The following is a 23,053-nucleotide window of genomic DNA, read 5'->3' as shown; positions in this document are numbered from 1 at the left end:
GTTAAGGGAAACAACAACTTTATACTGTATGAGAAGAGAGTGCTGATGTGTCTGCAAAGAGCAGGGCCCTGTGTATTAATGTACGTAGCTTCCAGCACAAGCAAATGTGGCAAATGTGAGCCCGACTGACAACCTTAAATTGCTTGTCAGTGTAATGTTTAGCTCACTGAGGCCAATTTTATAGCACGTGGAACTGCAAGAATCCCAACGTGTGTATTGACCAGTGAAGATAGGCTTGTGATAGACTGTGGTAGAGAATCTTCTGGCAAATTTATCAACTAGTACATGAAGGAAAGGGAGTTCATTTGACCACTCCATTCCAAAGGTGAATTTCAGCGCAGGATGGAGCCCATTAAGACATGCAAGGAAATTATTACATGCTGCCATGGATTTAAATATTGCAAACGTATCATCCACATATTGTAAATATTCAAGGGGTAGGAGGTTAGGTTTCATTCCATTGAAGGCACATTTCTAATGGAACAAAGATGTTTGCGAGAGCTGGGCCTAGAGGGGATCCCATGGCAGCACTATCTATTTGGACATGCATGGTGTCATTAAAGCTGAACTCAACTGCGTGAGTTGCCGAGTTCATAAGCTCATTGAATACTGATACACGCAATGGTGGCAGGACTTATTGGCAACCTCATGAATAGGGCCCAAGCCATTTTCTCACCATGCAAGCTTGATGCTGAAATAGGGCACATCGAAGACATCCAGCAGGATAATGGCTACCCTGATCAGATCATTTTGCACTGTATATCGGACACCTCAGGAACGAGCCTAAGGCTGTCACTTTCGGCCCCGACAACTGCCCAGTCTATCTCAGATTACCCTGGAAGGGCAAGGATCTCAAAAATTTGAGCAACAGGTGAAGCTAGCTGTTTCACGCTGCTACCATGCAGTAGCAACATGAGTGGTATTCACCACTAACTGGATGCTGCCATCAAGCCAAAATGACGTTCTGCCTATCACACAAATGAGTAATGTGGTATATGAATTTCAATGCCAGTGTGATGCTAGGTATGTAGGCTGTACATCCAAAAGACTGACGGAACATATCAAACAGCATGTCCCTTCCGCTGTTTGCAATGGGCAAGGAACAGACCGTATCCAACCAACCCGTGCTTGCAAAGCTCAGAAGTCAAACATTAGATGTGAATCCGCGATTGTATAATGTTTTCTAAGTAATCCTCAGTGTGCTAATAATTATGCTGACAACCAATTTAAGATGGTCAGTCGGGCTCACAGTGTGGCACATTTACGTGTACTGGAAACTACATATATTAATACACAGGGCCCTGGTCTTTGCAGACAGAAAGAACACGTGCACAACTGCACCTGTTTCAGCCAAACAAAATAAGTGACAGCCATTCGCTGGTTCATTCATCAGGGTAATGCCTTGACCAATCAGAGTCAAACTGCTTGGTTTAAATTTCAAACAATGCTTGGCAGTTAACAGTCAGTCGCCATTTACTTGTGCATTCTCCATGGCAATGCCTCTCCCAATCAGAGTCCACTTGCCAACCAAGCAGCACTCTCTTCTCATAAAGTATAAACTCGTTGCTTCCCCTGACATTGGTATTCTTGTGATTGTCTTGATGAGTGCAAGATGAAGAGCTTTGACAAAATGTTTTTTCAGCAATACTCAGGGAAAACTTCATAAACTGAACCGATGCTTAGGTACAGAGGTTGCTTTTCCTCAAAACTTTTGTCTTGTGCTCACAAGAACAAAGGAGCTTTCTTAATCCAAGTCTCCTGTGATCACAGTTGTGAGTTTTTGTATGTGCTGTATGTGAGTCAAGAGTGAAAAGCTTAACAGTGAATGATAAATAGCTCATTAAAGATCTTGTTGGCCAGAACATTCTCTTGTTTTTCTTGCAGGGCTGAAAATACTATGCTCTCAGACGAATGAACACAGGCTACTACTGTAAGACAGATTTATTTGCAGTTTGCAAAAGGCAAATGATACTGTAAGCTACTGAATCAGCGTAATATTTAAAAATAAAATTATAATCAGCCAATTAGAATACTGTCTTTAGAATGTATTTCTTTGAACATAAACAACAAAAGTAAATTCATTTTTGTCACTTACAGATCTTCCAGATGCAATTCTGATTGTGGATGATGAGAGTGTCAGTTCATCTGCAGAATTATATTATTTGCCATTAGGGGGAATTTAACATGGCTGAGCATGTGGGTTTGGCAGCAGCTGTGGGGACTGGTTATGTCCTGGAGAATTAAGGTGAATTCAAAATTGGCTTAGTTGTAGGAGACAGTGGGTGATGGCAGAAGGCTGCTTTAGTGACTGGAAGTCAGTGTCCAGTGGCGTACCACAGGCATCTGTGCTGGGTCCCCTATTATTCGTCATTTATATAAACGATATAGATGACTATGTTGGGGGGAGGATTAGTAAGTTTGTGGATGACACAAAGATTGGCTGGCTGGTTAACAGTGAGGTTGAGTGTCTTGGGCTACAGGAAGATATAGACGGGATGGTCAAATGGGCAGATAAGTGGCAGATGGAATTTAAACCTGAAAAGTGTGAGGTGATACACTTTGGAAGGAGTAATTTGACAAGGAAGTATTCAATGAACGGCATAACACTAGGAAGTTCTGAGGAACAAAGGGACCTTGGCGTGTGTGTCCATAGATCTCTGAAGGCGGAGGGGCATGTTAGTGGGGTGGTGAAAAAGGCATATGGAACACTTGCCTTTATCAATCGAGGCATAGATTACAAAAATAAGGAGGTCATGTTGGAGCTGTATAGAGCCTTGGTGAGGCCACAGCTGGAGTAGTGTGTGCAGTTCTAGTTGCCACATTATAGGAAGGATGCAATTGCACTGGAGTGGGTGCAGAGGAGATTCACCGTGATGTTGCCTGGGATGAAACATTTAAGTTATGAAGAGAGGTTGGATAGACTTGGATAGGTTGGAGCAGAGAAGGCTGAGGGGCGACCTGATCGAGGTGTACAAGATTATGAGGGGCATGGACAGGGTGGATAGGGAGCAGCTGTTCCCCTTAGTTGAAGGGTCAGTCATGAGGGGACATAAGTTCAAGGTGAGGGGCAGGAGGTTTAGGGGGATGTGAAGAAAATCTTTTTTACCCAGAGGGTGGTGATGGTCTAGAATGCGCTGCCTGGGAGGGTGGTGGAGGCGGGTTGCCTCACATCCTTTAAAAAGTACCTGGATGAGCACTTGGCAGGTCATAACATTCAAGGCTATGGGCCAAGTGCTGGTAAATGGGATTAGGTAGGTAGGTCAGGTGTTTCTCACGTGTCGGTGCAGACTCGATGGGCCAAAGGGCCTCTTCTGCACTGTGTGATTCTGTGAAATGCAAGCATGTTGGGAAGCTGAGTCAAACCTGTCAACTTTCAACATATAACTCCAGCACATTAAGCTGTGTCTTCCTCAGGAGAGGCAGGTTGTCGAATTAATACATTCATCGCTCAATTGCAGGGATACTAACATGGCTTTTATGATTTAGCTGTGGGTCCACAGGTTTCCCAGGTTTCCTGGAACTTGCCAGTGAATGCAAGACGTGAGCACAGTGGCAATTGAAGGCACTGAAGACATGGCAAAGAAATATGTCAATAAGTACTGACTCCTATCTAAAAACTTTTAAATTATGCCCTTTATACCCAATTCCAGCTGATTAATATATATCAAAAGAGCAGTGACCCCAATACTGAACCTTTAGCGGACACTTCCCTCCAGTGTGAAAACCCATTGATCAACACTACTCTTGGATTTCTGTCTCTTTGTCAATTTTGTATCCATGCTGCTGCTGTTTCTTTAATGCCATGGGCTTCAACTTTGTTAACAAGTCTATTGTATGGTACTTTGTCTCAAGCCTTTTGAAAGTCCATATACCCTGCTACATTTAACATTTAATTTGAAGGTAATGTAGCCATTTTACCTCCCCCTCTCAGCTCATCCTATTATAAGTCAGGTGCTGTGCATTTGATAGCTCTGACTTGAACTTACCTGAACAGATGCATAATTATAGGTTCAATACATTTAAATATGTTAGGCAAGTGTTGGGTAACTTTCGATTCTGGGATTTTGAGACCCTTGTCGACATGAGAGCTAAGTGGCGGAAGAAGCGTGTGCACAGGCTGAAGCATAAAAGATGAAAGATGAGACAGAGGTCCAGGTGAACAACTGCTGAAGATACAGTACTGATCAGGCTTTGTTGAATCTTACCTGGCAAATGGACTCTGACACTTCTGTTTATATATCTTTTTCTAAGACCAAAAATTTAGAGGCACTTCAGATGCTGGTCATGAGAAGATCTTGGCATTGGTCTGTTGTGGTACTGTGCCTTCATGTACAGTAGTTGCAAAATAAAATGTGAAAACTCAAAAAAAAACCTCACAGGGCTGCACCAATACAAATCCCAGACTCATTTTGGTGTGCTATGTGTTGTGAGAAACAGCAACCCAATGGCCTAGCTGTACTTTAGAAGGGGTTTAAAAAAAACTTCCTTGAGGTTGCTGGTTGTCCGTACACAGATCTTTTAGTCTGAAGCAGTATTGTCATGCACTGGCACCCAGTTTCCTTAGATAGTCTTTAGAACAGATTCTATCTTGGGAATTAACCAGAAATTGATGGTGAAAGGCATTGTGACATCATTTCTGTTTCATTTGGATAGAATTCAAGTGCTCCCTCCTGTTTCAGGCAGGAGCCTCTTGCTAGTACCATTGGCACCCTGGAAAATGCATGTTAAGACCCATCATTACAGGTCACCGATCTGGTGCACATTGAGCAATGAGAAAATTGTGCCCGTGAAGTTTTGAAGCTTAATTTCTCTACTTCCACTTTTATTAATGTACAATACTAGGGCTGTTGTGCATGTATGTAAATACAGACTGTGGTGAATAAGACTTACAGGCACAGACTGTCACATGGAAATATGATGTTGCGGCTATAACAGAAGGGTAGGACTGGGCATCAAATAATCTTGGATACAAGGTGTTCAGGAAACATAGGAAAGGAAGGAAAGAAGAAGGGGCGGCAGTATTGATCAAGGAGAACATCGCACTGCTGGAGAGAGAGGATGTCCCAGAGGGGTCAAGGACAGAATTTATCTGGAAAGAGTTAAGGAACAAAAAACAAAAACATTGACCAGTGTATTCTGTAGGCCACCAATTAGTGAAAAGGAGGTAGAGGAACAAATTTGCAAGGAAATTACAGAGAGGTGCAAGAATTGTAGAGTAGTTATAATGGGATACTTTAATCATCCAAATGTAGACTGGAATAGTAGTATTGTAAGGGCACACAGGGGCAAGAGTTCCTAGAGTATGTTCAGGAAAATTTTCTACAGCAATATGTTTCCAAGCCAATGAGAAAGAAGGTACTAACTGACCTAGTTCTTTGGAATGAGGTGGGCCAAATGGCTGTCAATATGGGAGCATTCAGTGGACAGTGATCATTGTATCATAAAATTTAGGTTGGCTATGGAAAAAGACAAAGAGAAATCCCAAGTAAGAAAATTTAACTGTGGGAAAGCCAACTTCAATGGGATAAGAATGTATCTGACCCAGGTAACCTGGAATCAAATGTCGGAAGGCAAAACCAAGGAAGCAATCGGCTGCTTTTAAAGAGGGGATAAGTTCAGGTACAGTCAAGCTATATTCCTACAAAGGGGAAAGGTAGGACAAACAAATCCAGAATTCCCCGGATGAAAAAGGAGTTAGAGGTTAAGAAGAAAACACGTGGTTAAATAAATACAATTGAGAGCCAAGAGGAATACAGAAGGATTAGAGGAGAGGGGATAAAGTATATTAGAGAAGCAAAGAGGAATTATGAAAAAAGACTGGCAGCCAACATAAGGGGCAATCCCAAAGTCTTCTGTAGGCATATAAATAGTAAAAGGGTTGTAAAAGAAGGAGTAGGGCCGATTGGGGACCTAAAAGAGAATTTACACATGGGTGAAGGGGCCATGGCTGAGGTGTTAAATGAATACTTTGCATCTGTCTTTGTCAAGGACGTAGATGCCACCCAGGCCATGGTAACAGACGAGGAAACTCTGTCACTAGAAGGGTTCAAAATTGTTAAGGAGGAAGTGTTGAAAAGACTGTTGGTACTTAAAGTTGTCAAGGCACCGGGACTGGACAAGATGCATTCAATGATATTAAAGGAAGTGAGAGTAGAAATTGCAGGGGCACTAACCATAATTTTTCAGTCTTCCCTAGATTCAGGGGAGGTGCCAGAGGACTGGAGAATTGCAAACATTACGCCCTTGTTCAAAGAAGGTTGTAAGGATAAGCCCAGCAATTACAGACCAGTCGGTTTAACTTCAATGGTGGGCAAGATTCTAGAAAAAATATTCGGGATAGAAGTAGTAGTCACATGGAAAAATATGGGTTGATGAGGAAGAGCCAGCATGGATTTCTAAAGGAGAAATCATGTTTAACTAACTTGGAGATTTTTGATGAGGTAACAGAAAAGGTCAATGAGGGTAATGCTGTTGATATGGTGTACATGGTCTTTCAAAAGGCATTTGACACAGTGCCACACAACAGACTTGAGAGAAAAGTTGTTGCTCATGGAATAAAAGGGACAGTAGAAATGTGGATATAAAATTGGCTGAAAAATAGGAAGCAGAGAGTAATGGTCAATGGATATTTTTCGAGCTGGAGGAAGGTTTGTAATGGAGTTCCCCAGGGGTCGGTATTGGGACCCTTGCTTTCCCTGATATATACTAATGATCTAGATCATGGTGTGCAGGGGACAATTTCAAAGTTTGCGGATGATATGAAGCTTGGGAGTGTTGTAAACTGTGAGGAGGATGGTGTAGAACTTCAAAAGGACATAGACAAGTTGGTGCAGTGGGCAGATAGGTGGCAGATGAAGTTCAATGTGGAGAAGTGTGAGGTGATGCATTTTGGTAGGAAGAACATAGACAGACAATATAAAATAAGGGGTGAAATTTTGAAGGGGTGCAGGAGCAGAAAGAACTGGGTGTATATGTACATAGATCATTGAAGGTGGTAGGGCAGGTAGAGACAGCAGTTAATAAAGCATATAGTATCCTGGGCTTTATTAATAGGGTCATAGAGTACAAGAGCAAGGAGGTTATGCTGAATTTATATAAAACACTCATTAGATCCCAGCTGGAATATTGCGTACAGTTCTGGGTGCCACATTATAGGAAGGATGTGAACACACTGGAAAGAGTGCAGAAGAGGTTTACAAGAATGGTTCCAGGGATGAGAAACTTCAGTTACGAAGATAGATTGGAGAGGTTAGGGCTGTTCTCCTTGGAGAGAAGGCAGCTAAGAGGAGATTTGATATGTTTTGATATGATATTTGATAGGAAGAAATGTTCAAAATCATGAGAGGGCTGGAGAGAGTATATAGGGAGAAGCTGCTCCCACTCACAAAAGGGCCAAGAACAAGAGGGCACAAATTTAAAGTGATCTGCAAAAGAAGCAAGTGTGACGCCAGAAAAACTTTTTTACACGAGTGGTTTGGGTCTGGAATGCACTGCCTGGAAGTGTGGTGGAGACAGGTTCAATTGAGGCATTCAAGAGGGCATTAAATGGTTATCTGAATCGAAACAATGTGCAGGGGTACAGGGAAAAGGCAAGGCAATGGAACTAGGTCATAATGCTCATTTGGAGAGCCGGTGCAGACACGATGAGACAAGTGACCTCCTTCTGTGCTGCTAAAATTCTGTGATTCTGTGATTATGACAGATGTCAGGTGGATAATACAACCAAGAATATTGGAGGTCCGAGGGCAAGTGAAAAAACAAATATGAGAAGTAAAGAGTATGAAAAGAGGCCGGCAGCTAATGTAAAAGGGATCCAAAATCTTCTATAGGCATATAAATGGTAGAAGAATGGAAAAAGGAGGAGTGGGACTGATTAGGGACCAAAAAAGGAATTTACACATGGGGGCAGAGGGAGCACCTGAGGTACTAAATGAATACTTTGCATCTGTCTTTACCTAGGAAGTAATGCTGTCAAGTCATGGTGAAAGAAGAGGCAATTCAGACACTTGAAGGGTTTAAAATTGATGAGGAGTTGGTATTAGATAGGCTGTCTGTACTTAATGTTGATAAGTCACCAGAGTCAGATGAGATGCATCCAAGATACTGAGCGAAGTGAAAGTAGAAATTGTGGAGGCACTGGCCAAACTTTTCCAATCTTCCTTAGACTCAGGGGTGGTGCCAGAGAGCTGGAGAATTACAAATGTTACACCGTTGTTCAAAAAAGGTGTAAAGGTAAGCCCAGTAACTACAGGCCAGTCAGTTTAACCTCAGTGGAGAACATAAGGGACACTTCTGGAGGCGATAACTCGTGCCAAAATTAATGGTCTTTTGGGAAAATGCGAGTTAATTAAGGAAAATCAACATGGATTTATTACGGGCAAATCGTGTTTAACTAACTGGCTTGAGTTTTTTGAGGCGGTAACAGAGAGGATTGCTGAGGGTAATGCTGTTGATGTGGTGTACATGGACTTCCAAAAGACTACAACAGACTTGTGAGCAAAGTGACAGCTCATGGAATAAAAGGGACAGTAACAACATGATTATGAAATTGGCTGAGTGACAGGAAACAAAGTGTAGTAGGACTGAGGGAAGGTTTATAGTGGAGTTCCCCAGTGATCAGTGTTTAGACCCTGTTTTCCTGATATATATTAATGACCAAGACTTTGGTGCACAGGGCACAATTTCCAAAAATTGATGATGAAACAAAACTTGGAAGTATTGAGAATAGTGATGAGAATAGCGTAGAACTTTAAAAGGGCTTAGACAGATTGGTACAATGGGTGGACAAGTGGCAGGTGAAATTTAATGTAGAGAACATAAGAAATAGGAGCAGCAGTACACCATTCAGCCCATCAAGCCTGCTCCGTCATTCAAAACGATCATCTTTGATCTGATTGTGGCCTTTTTCCACTTTCCTGCCCACACCCCGTAACTCTCAATTCTCTTGAAATATTCAATGACCTAGCCTCCACTGCTTGCTGGGAAAGAGAATTCCAAACACTAATGACTTTCAGAGAAGAAATTCCTCCTCATCGCCACCTTAAATGGGAGACCCCGTAATTTTGAAGCTGTGCCCCCTAGTTCTAGATTCCCCCATGAAGGAAATATTCTCTTAGTATCCACCCTGTCAGGCCCCCTCAGAATCTTATCTGTTTCAATAAGATCAACTCTTATTCTTCTAAGCTCCAGTGAGTATAGGCTAAACCTGCTTAACATTTCCTCATAAGGCTAACACCTCATCTCAGGAATCAGCCTAGTGAATCTCCTCTGAACTGTTTCCAGTGCAAGAAATGTATGTGATACATATTGGTAGAAAGAATGCAGAGAGATAATATAAAATAAAGGTTACAATTCTAAAAGGGGTCCTGGAGCAAAGGGGACCTGGTTGTACATGTGCAAAAATTATTGAAAGAGGCAGGGCAGGTCGAAAGAGTGATTAGTAAGGCATGCAGCATCCTTGGCTTTATTAATAGGGGCAGAGAGTACAAAAGCAAGGAAATTATGTTAAACTTGTATAGAACACTGGTTAAGCCTCAAGTGGAGTATTGTGTCCAATTCTGGGTGCCATACTTTATGAACGGCATGAAGGTAATAGAGAGAGTGCAGAAAAAAATCATGAAAATGTTTCCAGGGATGAGAAACTTCAGTTACGTAGATAGATTGAAGAAATTGGGACTATTTTCCTTGGAAAAGAGAAGGCCAAGAGGGGATTTGATAGAGGTAATCAAAATCATGAGTGGGCTAGACAGTGTAGATAGGAAAAACTGTTCCCATTGGTGAAAGAATTGAGAATAAGATTGCACAGATTTAATATAACTGGCAAATTAAGCAGCGATGCAGCAAGTGGTTAGGATCTGGAATGCAGTGCCCGAGAGTGTGGTGGAGGCAGGTTCAATTGAGGCATTCAAGAGGGAATTGGATTATTAACTGAAAAGGAAGAATTTGCAGGGCTATGGGGAGAAGGCAGGGAGTGACTCAGGGTGAATCGTTCCTTCAGAAAACTAGAAACATAGAAACTAGGAGCAGGAGTAGGCCATTCAGCCCTTCGAGCCTTTTCCGCCATTCGTTATGATCATGGCTGATCATCCAACACAATAGCCTGCTCCCACTTTCTCCCCATACCCTTTGATCCCTTTCGCCCCAAGAGCTATATATAACTCCTTCTTGAAAGCATACAATGTTTTGGTCTCAACTACTTTCTGTGGCAGCGAATTCCACAGGCTCACCACTCTCTGGGTGAAGAAATTTCTCCTCATCTCAGTCCTAAATGGTTTACCCCGTATCCTCAGACTGTGACCCCTGGTTCTGGACTCCCCCACCATCGGGAACATCCTTCCTGCATCTACCCTGTCTAGTTCTGTTAGAATTTTATAGGCTTCTATGAGATCCCCCCTCATTCTTCTGAACTCCAGCGAATATAATCCTATTCGACTCAATTTCTCCTCATATGTCAGTCCCGTCATCCTAGGAATCAGTCGGTTAAACCTTCGCTGCACTCCCTCTATAGCAAGTACATCCTTTTAGCACAGACACAACAGGCCAACTAGCCTCCTTCTGTGCTGTAACCATTCCGTGGTTCTGCAATTATATGACTAGCTCCCAGGTACCTCTAACAATGTGCCTCTTCATAAAAGCAGAAAATGGTGTTGTCCCTTCTAGCTATCCGGCTCCCTGTGACAAAACTTAGATTAGAGCTGTGCTGAATAAAGCTGTAAAATGGACTGCATGCATGACCCTATGTTCTACCATTTTAGTGCACAATGGGTATACACTCTCTTGTATAAGACCATAAGATGCAGGAGCAGAAGTAGGCTATTCGGCCCATCGAGTCTGCTCCACCATTCAATGAGATCATGGCTGATCTAATAATCTCAAATTCACTTTCCTGCCTTTTTCCCATAACCCTTGATTCCTTTACTGATTAAAGATCTGTCTATCTCACTCTTGAATATACTTAATGACCCAGCCTCTACAGCCCACAGTGGTAAAGAACTACCCTCTGAGAGAAGAAATTCCTCCTCATCTCTGTCTTAAGTGGGTGCCCCCTTACTCTGAGATTATGCCCTCTGGTCCTAGGCTCTCCCACAAGGGGAAACAACCTCTCAGCATCTACTGCTGTAACACCTACTCTCCAGCATTTTCTATGTTCATGGAATTTAACTGTTACTATTTATTCCGACATAATTTCTTTATAGTTAATGAAGGACAAAGAAAACATGCTTTGGTACTCTACAGAGGAGCCTAAATACATCTGTTAAGTAATTGTGTAGGTCATTTTTTAAAACCTTTTTTCTGCCTGAGCATTCACTGTCTTTGTTGTCATGGTAAACCTAATGTCTAGCAATCAGTTGTGGATTTATGTTTAAATGTTCAACAGGCTCTGTAGCTGGTAAGAAGTAAAGAATTAGGTAAGCAATCCCCTGCTGTTCAGGAGATTTGGCTCATTCAGGTCTTTTACTGGCAAGTTCTGACCCTTCCTGAACTTGCAATTCTGCTTTATGCTCCTCTTCTTATGAAATAGATGCTGTTAATCTGTTAAATAAGTAGCATATAGGAGCCAATAACGACACAACAATAAAGAGCTGCTGTGTCAGCATGGCCCGCTTTTTCCACTATCAGTCATTCTGATGCTGTTTGCTTGTTTCCCACTCCAAGTACACAAGTCGTCTTGTAATCCAGATTTTCAATGATGCAGTCACAGTGACCAAGGGGATTCTCAGGCCAAGCAAATACAAAAAAGGCTTTGTTTGCACATTTAACTCAGCTACCGTCATGTCCAGTAACCAATGACAGCACTGTGGAGTGGCTTCTGCAAATGTGCTACTGTTTCCTACACTAAGGAGGAGGAATTTCACTTTCACAATGAAAAGCTTTCAGCACTGTCAGTGTCTATGGATAGACAGATGGATTGAGTTTCTTATGGCACGATATCCATTTGTCACCATGGAGCTCAGCAATGCTAGACGACGCTAGCAATGAACACACCCTAATTTCAGAACTGCACCACTTTTTCTGAGAGGAGCTGAAGCCACAGGATGCAGCAGTCATGTTGTTGCCTGTGATTACCAAAGGGGGCATCCTAACTTCCCTAACATAAATGTAGCTTAGATTTTTACCAAGTTGGGATGACTCGGGAGTTCTTTAAAAATGGCAGCTGGTACTCAATTCTGGGATTCCCAACCCCATTCCCTGGGATTCCAATTTTCAATGGGGCCTTTAAGAGTGCAGGCTGGTTAAGGTCCTGCACTCCCCAACCTGGCTGGTTCCATTCCAGGGATAGACATGTACTAGTCCTCCGCAATTTTCATGCGGAGGGGCCAGGTTTTCAATAAGCCATGGTTCATGGCACCTCAGAGGAGTCGTGATCCATAGTTTGCATGAGGGGACCTTTTAAAAGCTATGGTGTGAAAAAAACTTTGAAAAAAGTCATTAATTTATAACTCTAAACTTTCTTTAAAAAAAAAACTCCCTTTTACTACAGGGCAATAAAAGTGTCAATCATTCAGACCCTTTAAAGTTTTGATAGCTGAAACAGTAAGCACTTGAATCCTCTTCATCTTGTGTAAACAAACATTCTGAAACTGACAGCAGAGATCAGGTAGCCAGAGCTGTCAATCAAACAATGTTTTCTCTGGTGCTCAGGTGCTTCAACAGCCTTATGGATTTCTGAGCTCTCAGCCAAGAATACGTAATGAAGCTTACATAATGCAATACATAATTAAGTCCTCCTCATGCCTCCCATGCCAAGATATGCCCACCAAACAACCCCTATGACCCCATGCCAAGGTATACCCCCATGCCAAGCTATGGCACGTCCATGTCCATCCACCCACCATACACTGCACAGAAGCAATGAACACTCTCGTCACATAAAATATGCAAACAAAAAGCTTTAAAAAAAGTAATACATTGATTACTTTCTACTTAAAGAAAATCTCCTTTTTATTACAGGGCAATATAAGTGTCAATCATCCAGACCCTTTGAAGTTTCAACAGCTGAAACTGCAGGCATTCAAAACCTCTTAACCTTGTGTAAATAAACATTGTGAAATTGGTAGCAGAGATCAGATAGCCATGGAGCTAAGCAATGCTCATCAACACAAGCAATGAACGCACTCAAATTTCAGTGCTGCACCACTTATTCTGAGAGAAGCTGAAGCCACAGGATGCAGCAGTTATGTTGCTGCCTGCCATTTTTTTCACACATCCTATTGTCATTATAGAGTTCTTTGCTTCTACACAGTGTATAGTGGGTGAGTCAGAATGGAAAGCTTGGCATGGGGGGCATGAGGGGCCATGGGGTAATTTTAGGAGCATGAGGTGGCATGGATGAGATATGGGGAGTGTGTGGCAGTTGAGGGGGTGCAAGGAGTGAAGGCTGGAGGGCCTTTCTGTTTTTATTTTAACTGGGACAAAGTCTCACAGCACCAAGGTGGGCCTTTTAAGCAGTCTGCCTTGGCAACGCAGCAGCCCCTGTGGCTACCTTCAAACTTTTTCCCGGGTAAATTAGCCCAACTCCAGCATGCACCACCCTACCCCCAAGCTCAATGAAAATCCCTGGGAGCATTCCCCCTAGGCAGCAGGCTGAGCTGGGAATTTTTCTGACTCCCGCTACCCACCTCGAAGATGAAAATCGAGCCGATTATGTGCAAGTATCCTAAGTCCTAATTTGAGTCATCATGTGAAAAAATTTGATCACATACATTACAAAGTAACGATTGATTAGAAACCAAATTTGCCTGGAGCTGCAGGATAAAGTGACTAGAACATATGCTCCAAAATAATATTAATTAAAATACTCTGACAAAAGACCCTGAACCCAACTTGTCATTTCTTTTGAGCAGGTTTCCCTAGGTGATCCTGTCAGTAGGACAGTTGGGTGGGATCGTGGCATAGAGAACAGATCTTTAGATACCATTTACTTGCCTTCCTTTGTGAAGTTGTGTTTTCTAATTTTAAATGTCATTAGGTAACTTCTAATAATACAAAATTATTCCTCTATGTTATAAAAAACTATGCCCATAACCTCTGATATATATCTAATAATAGTCATGACCTGAACACAAAAACATCCTGCAGTTTTCCCCAAGTAATGGTAAGACGTTCCTCTCAAGTTACCAATTATTCTCAATGAGGTCAAGGGGTTCACTTACTTTCACCTTGTTGAAGGAATAATGGGTATTGTCTTTCTTTAAGAGGCACAGGGTTTGAATTCCCATGGAGATTCTTCTTCTTGTCTGCCGTAATTTATGATTATGGAGCCGGAGAAAGTTAAGCAGATGAAACAGTAACAATAATTTGTATAGTGACTTTAATGTTAAAAATATTCCAAGGTGCTTTATGCGAGAAGGGAGAGAGGAATTAAACTTAGGTAAATGAAATAACAGGGTGAGCTGAGAACATAACCATGTGTTTGGTTGAAAAGATAGGTATAGACGAGGCTTTTAAAAGTGGGGAGATGAGTAGAGAGCTGGGGCGGGTTTTCGTGCTGTATCGTCCACTTCCCGCCTCATTAATTATGCAGTCACAGGAAACACGCTGTCTCGCTGGCGGATGGCCTTTGAATTACCCGCGACGCCGCTACCTCACCGCTTCTTCACTTCACGTGCCATATCTAAACTACAGCCGTGCACACAGTTCTCAATGCTTGCAGCCAGGGCTGCTCCAGTGACGACATGGCCCTGAAAAGGCCCGTCACTTGAATGCCTTTTGGAAGCCTGCTGTGAAGTCCTCCACCCCTGCTCTGGACGCAGGAGGTCCAGCAATCTCACCACTCTAGCTTGGGAGGCGGTCGCTGTGATGATCAGTGCCAATGTTGCACAGAAGAGGTTGGCCATCCAATGTAGAAAGAGGATGGATAATCTCATCCGTGCCGCCAAGGTAAGGCGACCTTCTCATCACTCTAAACTCACACACTCACAAGGCCATCACACATTCACTGGCATCTCACTCACTGCCAGCTCAAGGGAATTCACCGTTCATTCTCTCACTCACCCTCACATCTCCATCTGGCCTCATCTACTCTGTGGACTGCCTCCTCAGCCCTCACCATCATGAGGCTACTTGCACAGATCAACATGTGCCCTCCACACACCCTGGGATACCCTCCTTCCCCAGTACAGCCCTCACCCTGCAGCTTCTTCCCTCGCCTGAGGCCATTTCTCACCCTTCCCCAAGCAAGTCCTAGCCCTGCAGCCATTGAAAAGCCACCCCCGCTTTATGGCAGATCTGGTAGGTAGAGACCTGACCATGAGGCCCCCTAAATGTGGCATGGTGCTGCCTGCGAAGCCTGACACTGATGACCGCGAGTGCTGCCTGAAGCAAGGTAGGTAAACAAACCTCGAAGTCCCGAGCGAAGTGCAGCTCGCCAAATGCACGTCGCTTTTGTACAGTTGTGAAATACGTTGGCAAGTGCCCGGATGATCCAGCGTAGGGGGATAATTCTAGTGAGCAGGGCTTATAATGTGATGCTAAAGTATTAAAATTAGGTTCCTGACGTGCGGCAGCAGGAATCATGGCCCACCATTGATGGGTGGAGCAGATGATCACAAACTAGTTTTACAACAATGCGAAATCGATTTTTAGCTTTCTCGTCATATTGTCCACTCAAGCTGCCAAACATGCCCGCCACCAAAGGGAGCGGGAAATTCTGGCCCTGGAGATATTCAGTTAGGGAATTCCAGGAAGTAGGACTCTGAGAAGACTAGCATTACGTGCCACCTTTTCCTCCACTCATCCCTACACAGAACCGGATTTAAAAGACCAAAGGTTTAAGAGGGGACGTTCGGCTAGAAGAGGTTGCAGAGGTAATGTGGGGTGAGGAACAGTGCAGACAACAATAAAGATTCTAAATTCAGTGCACTGGTACATAGGGAATCAAGTTAAGTCAACAAGGACAGCAGCACTGGGTGAGCACTCAGCACATGATACCATTGAATTCTGAACAAATACACAGCAATGAATTCATGTCCCTGCTCCTTAAAAAGTATATGTGGTGATCAATGATTTAGTTCAAGGTTTGATAGGTAGCAATTAACTGCAAATCCTGTGGCTAAACCAAATGCCTTTAGATATAATATCTTTGTGGTGGGAAGGGGGAAGTTGAAGGTGTTCATGCAGTTGGAAAATATCGTAGTCAAAAGACGGTCTCCTGTATTTAGAATCAATCAGCACAGAAGGAAGCCATTCAGCCCATCATGCCTGTGCTGACTCTTTTAAAGAGTATTAGGAACTAGAGGTAGTTTAAATAAGTTGTATTTGTGGGTGCTAGGAACAAGATATAGCTTTAAGTTTAACTTATATTTTTTATTTGTGGGTTAGAAGGGTGAAACCTGGGACTAATTTCATTTAGAGTTTTTCTCTGTGAGATGCTTGAGCTTTGTTTGTATACCTGCATTTTTCATGAGGTTTTACAACTCTTGAAGTGGTTTAGGGAAGTTAAAACAAAGTAGGAAAAACCATGCTGTTGCCTAGCAACGGGGGGCAGAGAGAGACAGAGAGAGAAACAGAAAGCAGTTTAAATTCAGTTGGTGATTATGCCGTAAGGTGAAGGGAGCTCTTTAGGTCTCTTTCTAGCTGGACAGTCTGGCAGATTGCTAAGGAAAATAAGTCTAAGGATCTTAAATGAGTTGCTCTAAAGTTAAAGTAACAGTGAATGTCGAGTCAGTTTTGGATCTCAAGAGAGATACCAAGTTGTCAGCAGTCTATTAGGAGAGGGAAATGAAGGAAGCAGGTCCTAAAGGAAAAGGAGAAAGGTCCCAAGAAGGCCTTTAAGTTAAGTCGAAGGACAAAGACAGGAATCTGGAACAAGATCCTATTCAGTGAACTTAAAGTAAGGAGCAGAGGAAAAGGCTCCAAATTAAAGAGAGAAAGCTGCGGGGAGCAGAATCAAGGCAAAGTGGGCTTGCAAGAAACCAGAAGGTGTGATGAGACAGCCAAAGGTTGGTGACTCCTTTCTTTGGGCCTGTGAAGCAGTGGCATTCTATTGGCAAAGCTGAGTATCTGTGAGAGAGTTCGTCGAAGGTAAAGCTTCAATGTATGTGGCGATCCAGGGGAAAGGAACATCAGAAGGACAGGTTGAAACCCTGGAGATGAATCCTTGTGGGAGGTGAATCCTTGTGGAAGATGACCAAATGAAAGCGTTGTTTGGGAGAAGATTCCAAGGTGAGTTCTTCAAGGATAGAGGTTGGAAACCCCATGTGAAAGATTGAGTTTCCATGAGACTGATTGGCTCACAGTGTGACAAGCGTCTGGGGGGAGTTCATGAGAGATCCATGGCATTTGCTTTGGGTGGCATCTGTCACTTGATCTTAGAGTGTGGTGTGTCTGATGACAGTCACCTATTGATTTACATGGACGCTATACTTACTGTGAATGTTAGAGTATAAGATAGATTTTTGTAACTTGTGTTATTCTTATGAACCTGTGTATATCTGTAAAGGTATGATTGTGGGTGAAGGATTGTTATAATACAGTTCATCTTTTTCTTGCTTGATAAGTGTTTTATTCTTTTGTTAAAAGTACATCAGCAGACTTTGTGGCTCTGTTCAGTCGCTACCCTCCATGTTTCTGAACAAAAAATAAAAGTTACAATCTATCAAGCCAGGTTCCACCCAGGGATTTGACTTGTCCAGAAGTAACATCAGTTGGGATCATAACAAGAGCTATACAATTAGTCTTATTTCCCTAGTCTTTCCTATAGCCATGCATTTTTTCTTTTCAATAATGTATTCAACTCTCTTTGAAAGTTATTATTGAACCTGCTTTCTGCTACCCTTTCAGACAGTACATTACAGATTGCACAGCTCACTATGCACTATAAAGACTTCTGTTCATTGCCCTTGTGGTTCCTTTGCCAATTATCTTAAATCTGTCCCTTCTAATCAACCCACCAGACGGAACAATTTCTCCTTATTTACCCTCATCATGACCCTTAATAATACTAAACAATTCTATTAAATTGGCCCTTAATATTCTCTGTTTTAAGAGCACCAGCCTCTCTAGTTTCTTCACATAACTGAAGTCTCTCGCCCCTGGTTCCATTCTAGCAAATCTTCTCTGCACACTCTCCAACGCCTTGACATCCTTCCTAATAGGTGGTGTCCAAAAATGGATACAATACTACAGCTGAAGCCTAGCCAGTGATTGATAAAAGTGTAGCATAAGTTTTTAAAAAACTTTTATACTTTCTCTAGTAATAAAGTCAAGGATCCCATATGCATCTTTAACAGTTTCATTTGTTCTGCTGCTTTCAAAGATTTGGGTATCTTTTAGATTTTTCCCTTAGCCCAATCATATTGGACCATGATATTAAAGTTGTGCCTCAGCTCTTGTGGAATCCTAATGGAATCGGCGTTAGAGCATTGAGTCAAACACTGCTTCATCTAGTGGCATTTTCTTTCAGTTCTCTGTAAATGGGCAATGATGTCATTCTGCTCGCAAGGAAGGAACATTTATGAAATTCTGCATTTTCTTTGTTTATCTCAAATGGAATTGCCTCATATTTGTTCTGCCTTTTCCAATTATCTTGCATGAGGTAGGGGCGGTTTATGCTTGCTCTAGTGCTCTTTGTTGACCCTTAAATCCACTCTGGGTCTGGAATTACTGATTTTGAATTCCAAATGCTCCCAATTTATTCTGCTATCTCCCTTCTCTATAATCGCCCAGCACCCCGACCACCCAATCTCATTGCAAAAGATGAGAGGGAATGCCATAGCTACACTCATACCTTTATCTTTCATAATTATTTGAGCATTTTCCTTTGATTTTTATTCTTCCACAAGTCCAATATCCATTTGTCTGCTCCAAATACTTGTTTTTTTTTCTGTTGGACTTAACTTTCAGAGCATTTAATTTTTTGCCTTAGCCTTTCCTTATATAAACCCACAATCTGCTTTCTTGACCCCAACCACACCAACCAATATGCCTCTGAAAAAAAGCAGATCATTGTGAATATTTCCTAAATTGCCATTAGGCAGTCACACACTGAGCACATACATAAAAAAATTGCCAATAACTTTATTTGAATGCTCAGAGCACCAGAATTTCAGCTCATGCCTGAAATGTACCTTTCACTACTGCACAAACAAGTAAGACAGCTCAAGAGTGAGGCAGACAGAAAAAATGCCTGTCTCCATTTCATGAAGCCAAAACCAAGAGGACAAGCAACTAGGGGAAGGGAGGAGAGGAGACTTGGAATATTAGAATGGGACAAAACTCTAGAAAAACTGTTCTCTGAGAAAAGACACCGCTTATGTTCAAAAAATTCCTGATAAAAGAGATGGTAACTAACCACCAACTAACTATAAAACTACAGCTGTTGAATTAGTTACAAGATGCTGACTGAGCAACTGAAGTTTACAGTGAGAAAGATTCACAGCCGAGATAGCTTCAGGTTTGGTCTAAGCTGCACAACTAAGGTGTCTTTATAGTTTGATGAACTCTGTCTCAAGGCACCAAATGCTCAAATGTCGCCAAACACAACAGAGACTGAACAAGAAAGTTTTTATTGGAGGGAGTACTTTGTCATGTTTCTAGAACAAAAATGCAGCTCAAAATTTGGAAAACTCTCAATTGCACAGGATGTAGTAAAATTGCTGTTGTGCTTCCTTTGTTGCACCTAAACATAAATAATCACCAGGTGAAGCACATAGGAGAAAACTGGGTAAGGAATATTTACTATATAACAAAGGCCATGCAATTTTCCATTAATCTAAATTAGTGTGCAAAAATTAGGAGGACTCCATTATCAGGGGGATGGGGGCGAGGGGGCGTTTGCGGGGTGGAGGTTGTGGGGAGAGGAGTGTTGGAGGATTGGCAGCATGGACAGTGGCTGGCTCTCAGTGGACCTCCCTTTCCCAATGTTGAGTCCCTCCCCTCGCCCGCCCCCGGAGGCGACAAGCTGACTGCAAGGTTTTAGCTAGGTTAATATCATCAGCAGCAAGATGAGGTCGCTAGGTGGTTATTAATTGGCAGCAGGGCAAGAAGGTCACCCATGGGCCTTCTGACCCATAACTTAATTCTGGCAGAGGTGGGAAGGCAGCAGGGTTCAGGTATGCCATCATCCCATATAATTAAATGCCCTTCCTGCCTCCAAGCTAGCCACCAGAGAGAACAGAAGTTGCCACCCAATATCGCTTTCAGAACAGGAGGGAGGTAGTACAACAATCATGTTACTGAGCACTAACTTCAGTAATATCTCACCCATATGGATAAAGGTTAATGAAGCAATAAATCAAAGCAGCTCTCATGCTGAAATATGCTTTTTCAAAGGTTTGCAATATTTAAAATCTGTATCTACCTCCTTATTGCAAACCTTAGAACATGCAGCTACTTTTTCCAGGAATGGTCAGAGATAAAAAATGAGCATTTTCATCTCATACTATGTTTAGCACACGTTAAGCTATTAATTAACAACCTCAATATGAACTACAACTAGGCTACTTATTTTTTTCAAAAACTGCATGGATGATAACAGAGGTGAGAACGATATTATCAAATAAAGGTCTCTACAGTGCAAAAATGATAAAGCGATTTAAACTGAGAAACTAACCTGTTCCACCATATTTATCTGCCATGTTGATGTCGATATCTGATTTTACTCTCAGCATTGTTCGAAGGACATCATCACTGCCCTTTCCTGCAGCCCACATAAATGCAGTGCGCCCTTCCAAGTCTGGGTCATCTTTCACTGATGGATGATTCAAGAATACTTCAACAGTCTCCTAATCAAAAAAAATTTGAACTCATTCCACACAATCTGCATTCAATATTTTAGAAACTACCTTTCAGCAATCCATCCTACCCACTGCTTCCTTTTTTGTTAGGCACCAGCTGCTGATAATGGGCTGGATTTTACAGCATCCCACTGGCGTACTTGAAGGTAAGGGGGCTCAGAAGATAAAGCGCGTCACCTTCTCACTGCCTTCCCGTCCACCCTCAATGTTTCTCCCATTTTACGGTTGGGCAGGGAAGGTGTCAGGTAGCCTGCCCACCCTTGGGCTATTGAGGCCCTTATATTGCCAATTAATGGCCACTTAAGCACCTCATTCTGCCTCCGTTGCTATTTTACACATGGAAGGGGAAGGTGTAAGCCAGGTCAGTAGCCCAGCAGCTTTCACTGTGTGGGCTGCTGTCAGACAAGAAAGGAGGCAACCCCCACCCCCAACTTTAACCCTCTACCCTGGCATCTCAAACCCAGCTCCCCCATTCCACCATCCACCTCACTGGGGTCTGCTAACTTGAAGTCTGGGTTCCAGCCCTTCCACTTCTTCAGGACCACCAGTAGTCCCAGCAGTGGCCACTGTTCAAACCCGGCATTGCTGGGACTACAGAGCTGCTGGCCAGATTGGCTGGCAGCTCTCTAAGGTGGGACTTCATCCCAAACGGGGGTGGAAGTCTAACCCTGAAACAATTAAGGCTGCTTCCAGTGTAAAATAGTGGGCGGGGGATACAGCACCCTGTAAAACCCAGCCCAACGATCCTGCTGTTGCCATATACACAACTCCTCTAGACCCATCTTATGTTTCTTTTCTTGTCCCATTACTGACCTGTTTTGCATTGCACCATCATTTTTTTTTTACTTTCAATCTCTTCTACCTTCCACTCCAGGAGAAATCTTTTGTCCTTTCCTCCCTTTCCCTTTCTTACCATGCCTCTGTATTTGCTTAAAACCTGTTAAATTACTAACTTTTTTCCGGTTCTGATAAAAGGGCTTCAACCTGAAATGTTAGCTCTGTTCCTGCCTTCACAGGTGTTGCCTGACCTGCTGAGCTTTTCCAGCATTTTCTCTTTATATTTCAGATTTCCAAAATCCATAGTATTTTGCTTTTGTTTCAGCAATCTGTACCACACAGTACATCTACGTAGTATATAAAGCATAGCTCATTGAATGAGCAGTTTAATTGCTGTAACTTATTGTTGTTAGACAGATCAGAATTAGTTATCACTTACTAAGTGAAGCAGCTATTACTGCTCGCTTTTTCACTCTCAGGAGTGCCAATCTCTTATTTGCTTTGTGAATTCTCTGTTGTGTTGACATTCTTTAGTTTGTTATTGGTAAGTGGTCTTTAGGTCTTCTAAACATTTTTTTGTTTGCACCAAAAGAGGTGACTATACCACAGCCATTTCTAACTATTTATTAAACTTGTTTTGCACATGGGAGAGCAAGGCCATGGATATTTCTCAGGGAAAGCAAAGGCAGGGACATAACTAAACAAAGGGGGCACGGGGAGAAGCAAAGGGAAAGTGGAAATTAGAGAAGAGGGTGGAGGAATGAGAAAAGGGTGGAGATAGAAAAGGGGAGATAAATGGGGAGAGAGAGAAAGGAGAAGCTGGTTATGGGTGAGGGGGAGGGGAAAGGAGGAGACAGAGATGGCAGAGAGGAGAGTAAAAAACAGGGGAGGAAAAAGGAGTGGAGGAGTGGTGAAGAGTGGAGAGTAAAAAATGGGAGAGAGGTAAAAGACAAGTGCGGATGAGGAAAGGTGGGGTAGGGAAAGTGGCAAGGGGATGGAAGGGGGAAGAAGCAAGAGATAATTTGACTCAGTTGGTGTGTGCAAGACTCTGGTCAATCATAAACTTTTGCCGAGTTGGTTGTCAGGCCTCATGGGAGTTGGTTGGTTTGGAGTAGAGTGGGTTGGAGTGGAGTGGAACGGTGGAGAGTGGGGGAGGGAAATGGCCGGTCAAGTTCTGACTTTTATTGAACTGCCATTGTTCCATTCAGGCTGTTTAGGTATTCTTCTCTCAGGTTTCCTTTTGAATTTTTGGATCATTTTCTGTTTTGGGTGGCTGGATTTTTAAAGCTATCTTATTTCCTTTTCGGTGAATCTTTGTTTCTGGTTTCATGCAAAGTTTGCAAGGACATTTTCAATTAAATCATATGCACCTGTGACCATTCATGGGTGCTTATCATTTTGTCCCTGAACGGTGATTGTCCATTCCATTTCTGGTTTAAAATTTCTCTGTTCTTTCATGAAATGTTTTAATCTTTTTCAGCTATTTATTTACATATAGTTTTTATCGTGCATGTTACTAGAGGTGGATTTCCAATTTTTTT

The 23,053-nt window shown here is 42.5% G+C and overlaps 1 protein-coding gene across 16 annotated transcripts in view; it reads right to left on the bottom strand.

Annotated features, from left to right (window-relative positions):
* The window catches only part of invs (inversin), a 400,143-nt gene that overhangs the window by 182,763 nt on the left and 194,327 nt on the right, over positions 1–23,053 (bottom strand). For all 16 annotated transcript variants that reach the window (XM_078538692.1, XM_078538689.1, XM_078538701.1 and 13 more), the window contains one exon: positions 20,552–20,723. In XM_078538692.1, coding sequence (XP_078394818.1) covers positions 20,552–20,723 — 172 coding nt within the window. The remainder of the gene's footprint in view (positions 1–20,551; positions 20,724–23,053) is intronic.

This window comes from Cetorhinus maximus, chromosome 3, assembly GCF_964194155.1.
Source record: "Cetorhinus maximus chromosome 3, sCetMax3.hap1.1, whole genome shotgun sequence".
Taxonomy (NCBI): domain Eukaryota; kingdom Metazoa; phylum Chordata; class Chondrichthyes; order Lamniformes; family Cetorhinidae; genus Cetorhinus; species Cetorhinus maximus.
The sequence above is the reverse complement of the archived record's forward strand: the minus strand, read 5'-3'. Positions and strand labels throughout refer to the sequence as shown.